The sequence below is a fragment of the Epinephelus moara genome, chromosome 1 (assembly GCF_006386435.1).
Source record: "Epinephelus moara isolate mb chromosome 1, YSFRI_EMoa_1.0, whole genome shotgun sequence".
In the NCBI taxonomy this organism is placed as follows: domain Eukaryota; kingdom Metazoa; phylum Chordata; class Actinopteri; order Perciformes; family Serranidae; genus Epinephelus; species Epinephelus moara.
Window position 1 is genome coordinate 48,196,193 of NC_065506.1, and position 9,476 is coordinate 48,205,668.

The 9,476-nt window shown below is 44.6% G+C and overlaps 1 protein-coding gene across 1 annotated transcript; it reads left to right on the forward strand.

Annotated features, from left to right (window-relative positions):
* The first annotated feature begins 1,755 nt into the window (after nucleotides 1-1,755).
* LOC126394246 (alpha-2Db adrenergic receptor-like) lies at nucleotides 1,756-8,416 on the forward strand. The gene is made up of 2 exons (XM_050050991.1): nucleotides 1,756-2,120; nucleotides 7,165-8,416. Exons 1-2 carry the CDS (start codon nucleotides 1,794-1,796, stop codon nucleotides 8,317-8,319), a joined length of 1,482 nt encoding a protein of 493 aa, XP_049906948.1. The 5' UTR covers nucleotides 1,756-1,793; the 3' UTR covers nucleotides 8,320-8,416.
* Nucleotides 8,417-9,476: the final 1,060 nt, after the last annotated feature.

Sequence of the window (9,476 nt, forward strand, 5' to 3'; positions counted from 1 at the left end):
CTTTCTTATCCTCCCCTCTACTTTTCTTTGCTCTTCTATGTCCTTGTTTCCTCTTTCCTTTCCTCCCCTCTCTGTTTCCTCCTCTCCTCTGCCCTTATTTTTCATCACATCCCTTTCCTCCTTTACATCCTCTTCCATCTTCTTTTTTTCTCCTTTCCTCCACTGTCTCCTCACTTTCTTTCATGTCTTCACCTCTCTTCCTCTTCTTTTTCCCATCACCCCTCTTTCCTTGTTGTCTCTCCTCTCTTTCTTCCTCCAGCTTCTTTTTCTTTTCTTTCCTATCCTCACTTCAAACCTTGTTCCCTTGTTCCCTCTCCTCCCATGGCTCCTATTCATCTCCTCTTCTCCCCTGTGCTCTCATTTTGTTTCGTCTCCTGTCATGGTTTCTTTTTCTTCTCCTCTCCTCTGTTCATCTCTCTACTTCCACCTCTCCTTGTCATCATCTATACCTTTCATTCCGTCTTTTCTCCTTTCTCCTCCTTTTCTCCCCATCTCCCTCTCATCCTCTCCCCTCCCTCCTTACTCCCTCTTTCTATCCTCTCAACTTTTTCATTTCTTCTCTTTCCTCTCATCGTCCCTGCATCTCTCCTCTTCCCTTTCTCCTCCTCCCACTCTCTCTCGTAGTGCCCTCCTCTCCTTCATTTCTCATTTCATTCCTCCTCTCTTTCTTATCCTCTCATCTCCTGTCGTTTTTCCTTTCCTCTCCTCCTCCCTGTATCGTCCCTCTTTCCCTCTCCTCCTCCCACTCTTTCTCAAAGTGCCTCCTCTCCCGTCTAATCGTCTCTCCCTTCATCCACCTCTCCTCCCATCTCTCTTTTCATTTCTTTTTTCCCTGGCCTTTTCTTCTCCTCCATCCATCCCTCTCCCTCTGCATCTCCTACTCCTTCCTTTCATCTCTCCTCTCTGTTAGTCTCTCTCTCTCTCTCGCCTCCTCCTCCTCTCCTCTCATTTCCAGCAGTGGAGACTCAGTGAACAGCAGCGGCGGCAGCAGCAGTGTCACTCAGCACGGCAACGACTCGCATGAAAGTGAGGACCTCTGTTTTTCTTCTCATCTCTTTTGTTTTTTTGTTTTGTTTTTTTTCCACATCACCTCCTCTTCCTTGTCCTCCTCTTCCTCTCCTCACCTCTCCTCTTCTTTTAGTTGTTTCTTCTCTACTTTTGGAGCCTCTCTTTCTGCCACATCTTTGCGGAGTGCAGCAGTATGAGGGTACCATGCATTCCAAATAGGTTTCTGTCCTTGCTCCAACTAGAGCATGTAGCCGTACGCTTTATTTTTTTTATTTTTTATTTTTTCATTTCCTTGCGTCTCCTTGGAAATAAGTAGGCCAGTGTTGTAGCTTCAATGCAGTGTGTCAACCTCTGGGCGCTGATGTGCTACTGAATGGATATTTCAGCAGGTATGACTTTAGTCTGAACTTAAATCATGCAAATCTTTCCTTCAGTGGCAGATGTGTTGCAGCAGGAGATGAAGCGGCATGATTTGGGTACAGTATGATGAAATATTGACCACAGCTGTGGTGCTGTGAGGATTTAAGACATGCAGGAATATTTTTTGAGAGATCAGAAGTCAGATATTTTGTAGCTGGTGAGGATATTATTGGACGGTTTTCCTCTGTAACCAAAGAGACGTATTATTCTGCAGATTCTTCCACTCTCTCTTTCCTCTCATTCCTTTTCTCATTTTTGTACTTTCATTTATTTTCTCACCGGCTGACACAAAGACACTCTGTCTGCAGTGAATGCACTGGAGTTCAAACAAAAATGGGGATCATACCGTCAGACATTTAACCAGGATGGACTTATCGGATGTATTAACTTCCGTCATGGCCACGATTCCGGCCAATTTACCGCCAAACTCTTCATTTGAGAATGTCAATCACACCTCCTCTTCCTCTCCGAGATCTCCTCCTCTACCTCCTCACTCGCAGGTGGCGTCAGTCTTCATCGTGCTGGTGGTCTCGGTCATCATACTGGGGACTGTGGTGGGTAACGTGCTGGTGGTGGTGGCTGTGTTCACCAGCCGAGCCCTGAGGCCGCCGCAGAATCTCTTCCTGGTGTCTCTGGCTTCAGCGGACATACTGGTGGCGACGCTGGTCATCCCCTTCTCCTTGGCGAATGAGGTGAGGAAACACACTTTCCAGTCTTTATCTGGACATCTCATCTGAACATGTGTCAGTAGAGGTGTAAATGCAGGTAGAACATCAGCCAAACTGTGGAGGCTGGAGGAACAAATCTCAGCCAGATCTGTGAGAATGCACTGATCACTGTCAAGAAAACGAACTTTTAGATAGACTTAAGAGTTGGACAAGATAAAGATTTGACCCAACGATTGCACTAGATAAAAAAGTAAAGGATCACCACAAAGTTCATGAACGTCTGCACTGCATTGTTACTAAATTTCATGGCAATCCATCCAAGAGTTGTTGAAACATTTCACAAAAAACAAAAACATCAACCCCGTCATGGTGCTGGAGAAAAAGTCAGTAGATTTCATCCTGTGGAGACAATAAGTATCTTCCATCCAGTAGTTGTTGAGATATTTCAGTCTGGATCAAACTGGTGGACCGACACACAGCACAGTCCCTCGTGCCATGCAGCGAGCGTCACTAAAAATCCAGCAAGTTGAAACGTCATCTAACTCCACCTCTTCCTGCTGCCTCAACACGTCGAGCTCTGCCTCTGAAAACGAAATCAGCCCAGACACCAGAAGAATATGTTGGCATTATACATTTCTGCAAACCACAAACATGTTAGATTTGTACATTTCATATGCATCACATCAACATTTGTGAAGTGGTTTGATGCTTACCAAGCTGCAGACCACTGCTGGAAACCAACACACATCAAAACCAGTTGTGTTTTGTCGCTATTTTTCCTCTGAGGATACGGCCATGAAAGGCAATGTGTTTTACAGAGACATCGCTGTGTTTCCTGCCAGGAACCAAGTACTTTGAGCCAAAACGAGATCTGTTCAGAACCATAACCAAGTGGATTTTGTGCCTAAATCTAACTGCACAACCTTTTTTCAAACAACGGTTCATATGATATCTTAGTGTCTGACTAATGACAGCATGTACTCAACATGAAGTTGTTTCTCTAAAGTAAAGCTACGTAGGTTAGGTTTAAACAAGTAAACTTTTGTTAGGTTTAGGAGAGAAAAACACAGTGACACCAACCTTAAAATAATTAAAAGTTCACACAAAGTTCACGCAGTTCTGAACGACGGTCTCCTGCGGAAAGTCCCATATTTTTTAACCCATCCACCACCTCAGTCAGCCTCCTCCCGTGGACTGCTTCCTTCTTAACTCCTGTCGGCGCATTAGTCACGTGATCGCAGCTTTTCCAATTTTGTCAGTTATACAGAATTACTGGCTCGTGATTGCGTGGGAAATTTCCAAATTTTGGTGCATTAGTTTTTGTAGGTATATGTGCGAACAGTACGTGAGAACAGCTTAAACCACGCTGTGATACATAAAGAAACATAAAGTTTCAACTTAGGACGAACAAATGCAATTTATCAGTGGTTTGCAGAAACGTATAACACCAACATTTTTTCTGGCAACTGGGTTGATGAAAAGTAAGTGGAACCCATTAAGCAATATTGCTTTTCTTGACCTATGGAGTCCCAGCAAATGTTAGATAAATGGCAGATACAGATCACACATTAATTAATCTGATGATGGCGGCTGTGGATCAGTGAAATCCACCGATAACAAAACCTCATACTCGGAATTTGTAATTTGTAAACTTTTCAAAGTTTTAAGGATCAACCACAAATTAGTAGCCTACGTGTGACTTCATGTAAAATTGAACATAAAACCGCTTTGAAGACACATTAAAACATTTAGAAGAAAAAAAACATCTGAACATGTGAAAAAAATCAAGCTGGATGTTCGTCCAAATCAGTTCGACTGTTCTTCAGCAGTATCTGTGAGAACCATTGAAGTTCCCACCATGATCAGGGTGTGTTGATCTCTTTGTTCCTGAGATTATACTGTGAATCTAATGATGCTGAATGTCAAACATTTTCTAGTTGACTGAAAGGGAACACGTGGTGCTGTTTGTCTCTCGCAAACCAAAACACGTCAGAATAATTTAGACGAATCGTTAAAGTTCCAATAAAATCAAATTTGATGTTTTTTTTGTTTTGTTTTTTTTAATCACATATGAGCGCTGATTGTCAGGTTTGTGGGCGGTATCTGACCCAACAACAACAAAAAAATGTGTAGGTATTCTTGATGGAATTTTAGATTTTGTCATTTCCTGAATTTTTGTTTTTAAAAAAAATGTTAATGATAGCTTATCACTGGGGCAGTCAGCTCCATCGAGGGGTTGAGCCTACACCTCACCTTCACCAGTAGCGCTGACGGCTTCAGATCATGACTCCAAAATGTACAGCCTCGCTCTAAAAATGGCCTCTTCATGGTTGTCTTCTTCGTCCATTTAATCCCTGTCCGATTTGTTGGTAAAATCTGCAGGTGTGGTTGATGGTGATGGCGAAACGGAGCAGCACCAACAGAGAGCAGGCTGTCCTGAAATCTGGCAGGATGGGCCTAACACACATGCAGAACTATTGGCTATGTACATTTGCACATTTCTCACAGATCATATCAACATGTCCAAAGTGTTGTATATGAGCTGACTGTGTCGTCAGGAGGTGGAGGGGATGGTGGATGGTGTGTCTCGTAGGAGAGATGCCCGCCAAGGTGCAGACCACTGCTCAAGATCAATAAACAACACCGTCAGTGTTTACGGAGTCATTGCTGTTTTTCCAGCAGCTATTTAGGCACCAGACGTTGGTGTTTTTTTAGCAACCCATCTGTGTTGTTCGAGCCGAGAGTGAAATGTTTTTTACAGAGACATTGTGCATTTCCTGCTCCAAAAACTGTGAATTTTAAGCCAATATATGATCTTTTCCAACCATAATCAAACAGTTTTTCTGCCTAAACATAACCATGTTACCCACAATGCTGTTACAACATAAAGTAACACTCTCATACTCTATACAGTAACATACAAATGTACAATGCCAACATTTATTCTGGCGATTGGGTTGCTATTGGCTACTGTAAACAGCAATCAATATCTGTTACAAGTCCCTCCCTAGCTTCCTGTTTTTACAGGAAACACATAAATCTGTAAAATCCAACAGCACTCAAGAAGATAAACTGTGTGAGATTCAGGCTGTGAGCATCTTGACTTCACTGTTAACATTTTCTGAATAATTCTGGATGATCAAAATGATGATCGTCTGCTAGATCTGTAGCTGGTGTTTCCTCTCTGAAGTTCTCTTCTAATAACAGTTCACTGATTTATCTCTGCGTTTTACCAAACGTTAATACTTGAAACTTACCTGAAGCTTCTGCTGTGTTGCGTTCAACATCCGACACTTCTCATGTCTGTAAAGCCCCATCTCCACCGAGCAGTTACGGTTCAGTTCAGTTCGATGCACTCTCTGTCTCCACAGTGTAAAGTTGTGGATGGTACCAACAGAAGCGTTCCTTAGCGTCCCCATGTTTGGTCCCCCCTCTGTTGGGGTACCTAGCACACAGATCTGGTACTAAAAGGTGGAGCTAGAAACCCTGCAGTCTGATTGGTCAGTAGAGGACGGTCACTCTGGTTTTATGTAACCTCTGTTCATACATCAGTAAACTACAACTATAAAATGAAAGAGAAAAAAATAACTTCATTCACTGGGCCGACTGCCGGCAACTTTTAAGGTGGAACGTTAACTTGTAATGTTACTCAATGCATGAGTTGATGACGTGAATCCATCAGCACACCTTAAATTTCACTGTGACAACTTTGACCATCACTTTAGTTTTTATATGACACACACTTTTAGTAATGACTTTAAAAATATAGATTAATTTGGAGCGGATTATGTGAAGGTCATATATTCTAATCCTCACTTCCTGTGGGCTACAGCAACACTAAACCCCTGAGCTTGCCTGAGAAGGACTAAATGCACAAAGCTGCTATTTTTAAATATCCCATGGAGAGAGACTCTCACTGCAGCCTGTTCTATTTTGTTCTGAAAATGTGGGCGTGCAGCCTCGTTCTGTGGACGATAAACCAGGTGCAGACTTCCATCTGTGTCACCGCTGATGAGGAAATACAGCGAGTGCTGGACGGAGCAGTGAGTGACAACAACCCCGCCCACATTTAAGAGGACTGTCTGAACAGACCGAGGGTCTAGGTACCATGTCTGAAGGCTTACTGCTGGTTCCAAAGGTGCTGGACTGAAAGGGTTTGATGGAGACGGGGCTTAACAGTTTCCTGTCTGCTGTAGAGCTTGTTTTTGGTCAAAACACAGACAGTCAGGTGACCGAGGGTCATTCTCATCCGTCTGTCTGCTGCACTCATCATCTGACTTAATGTCCAATCTGTGTCGCCTGTTTTACAGTTAATGGACTGTTGGTTTTATGAGGAGAGTCATTACATCAATTACTGACGAGCTAAAGAGAAAACAAAGCTACAGCCTTTTTCTGCTGTTCACTATGCAGAATGTTTCTCATCATGATTGATCAAGATTCATCTGTGATCAGAACTTAGGTTGATTAATTCATGAATTTATTGTTTCAGTTTCGATCAAAGCTCAGATCGACTTCTTAGGAAAATTGCTCCAGTGGTTCCATCTCAGCTCTCCTCTCAACTTCACCCTCATTTCACAGCTCCACAAACACAAACTGAGAATAAAACTCCCCAGAAAAGTGAATGCAGCATCATCCAAACGCTGCACTGCAGCTGAGAACGTCCAATATTTACTCCTTTATCACCTGCCAGAGAGGAAAACTCATGAAGAAGAGGTAAAGCCGAGACTTTTCTCTTAAAACAGACTTCATTTGGACAGCAGAGCGCACGCTGTGGAGGAATGTGATGGATATTTTACAGTCTCTTGCAGCCGTGAAAAGACTGTCGGCTTAAATAATTTTCAAGAGGGCTGATATGAAACCACAGGGGCAAACTCACTGAGAGCGTTTCCTGCCAACTAGAAACAGTTGCGGCTGACGTGGCAGTAATGAGATATTGACTGGATTGTTATTTCGAGGCAAAATAATCCTCCAGGCGCTTTGCTCAAGGCCACTTTGTTTTTCTCTGCAGGTCATTTCTGGGGCTTGATGAAGTCATTATCATATCTTAATTGGTTTGTCCTCTCTCCAGGTCATGGGCTACTGGTACTTTGGTTCCATCTGGTGCTCCTTCTACCTGGCTCTGGACGTGCTCTTCTGCACTTCCTCCATCGTCCACCTCTGCGCCATCAGCCTCGACCGCTACTGGTCAGTCACCAAAGCTGTCAGCTACAACCGCAAACGGACGCCCAGACGGATTAAAATGATGATCAGCATCGTGTGGCTCATATCCATCATCATCTCCTCCCCACCGCTCCTCATGACGCAGAAGGAGGAGGATTTGGGGACGGAGGAGGAGAGCGACATGCAGAGGCAGGAGTGTCTCCTCATCAACCAGACGTGGTACATCCTCTCCTCCTGCCTCGTGTCCTTCTTCGCCCCGGGCGTCATCATGATACTCGTGTATTGTAAGATCTACCGTGTTGCCAAGCAGCGGGCGTCCACTGTGTTTGTGGCGAAGAACGTGCTGGAGCGGCAGCCATCGCAGTCTGAGACCTGCTTTGTGGGTGCGTCCAGGACTTGCCAAAGAAAGGGAGCCGGCTGCGGTGACTCCCAGTACGAACTGGACAGCCCGCGGCCTGCCAACAGACACAGCTCTTCCAACATGGACAGCAACAGCAGCCACAGGAGAGGAGAGCTGGACGATATCGACTTGGAGGAGAGGAGCTGCGAGGCTGCTATAAAAACATCCTCCTCATTTTCCTCCGCTCTCCGCTTCTCCAGGAGAGCCGGCGTAAGTGTGAAATCAGAGGAGCGGAAGGACGCAGAGGGACAATCAAACAGGTTGAAGCCTCCTCCTCCTCCTCCTCCGTCCTGCGCCTCCATATCATGGGCATCATCTGAGAACTGCTCCCACCACTTCCTCCTCCCGTCTCCGGTGCCTCTCCGCAGCAGGCAGATGTCTCTGTCCAAAAACAAAGTGGCACAGATGAGAGAGAAGCGCTTTACATTTGTTCTGGCAGTGGTGATGGGGGTTTTTGTCCTCTGCTGGTTCCCGTTCTTCTTCACCTACAGTCTGCAGGCTGTCTGCAGAGAGAACTGCGCGATCCCCGACGCACTCTTCAACCTGTTTTTCTGGATCGGATACTGCAACAGCTGCCTGAACCCCATCATATACACCATCTTCAACCGAGACTTCAGGAGGGCCTTCAAGAAGATTTTATTCCACACTCACAAACGAACATAACATGTGAATGTACGTGTGTTTGACGAACACAAATGTGTGCACACAGTTTTAATCCTGTTTTCCACTGTGCTGTCATACCGACATTAAAGGGCTTGCCATACAGCCTGCGTATTGATTTATTATTCAGCTCCTCATTAATTTATTATAATAATCACTTTCTATTCTAGTGTAAACGAGTCAGAGGAAGATGATGATGACACACGGACGCTGTGTGTGCAGGTGTTTCTAACTCTGCTTTCTTGATGCAACAACACATAGACATTACAACGTGGGCTTTGCCTATATTTGAATGTTAATTAGAGGAAAATGTCTGCAGGGCTGTGAATATCGTCCCCGCGGAGCTCCGAGATGTCTGCACGCTGTAGCAGGCAGTCTCACTGGCTCTGCAGATTCTATATTGACACAGATGCAGATTTAAGGAGCTGAGAAAAACCGACTGCGCTTTAAAGAAACATACAATGAGCCTTTAATGGATTTCTGTGCCTCGGAGTAATTAAACACCAGCAGCACCCAAAGTTTAAACTTTAACTTCAAGTTGACATAAAGCGCAGAGAGCTGAATGAAAGTTACCAGTTTTTCACGGAGCAGCAACGTTCTGTTGACACTGCACAGCTCGGGGGCAAAGACATAAAAAATTCATATGCAGCTAGCAGATGGGCCGAGCCGCCGAACACAGAGAGAAAGAGGGAGAGGACAAAGAGAAAGAAAAGAAAAGCCTAACTATACCAGAGCCTCTGAATAAATATAATCAACCTGAGGCTCATACAACAATGGATAATTATGCTGTGAAGCTCAGGGTGAAACGACGGGACTCAGCGCTCGTCTCCACTGACGAGATGCTTTTATCTTTTCAAACACAAAGCAGTGGCAGAGGGAGTGACAAGTCCAAGGCCACAAACAGTGTTACATCACTGTGGTTGCCATGCAACACGGGGGTTGACCACAACTCAGAAGTTGCATAATTAATTATCTCACCTTAACTGATGTAGAGCGGAGTTCTTTAATGGCTTTCAGGTCAAGGATCCCTTAACTTAACTTAAAGAGAGATGGAGCAGGAAACCCAACAGGCTCTCATCCCAACTCATCACATCCTGCTGCGTCGTCAGTGGACCTACTCATCTAAATATGACGCGCTAGGTACCTGCCTGCGTCAATTT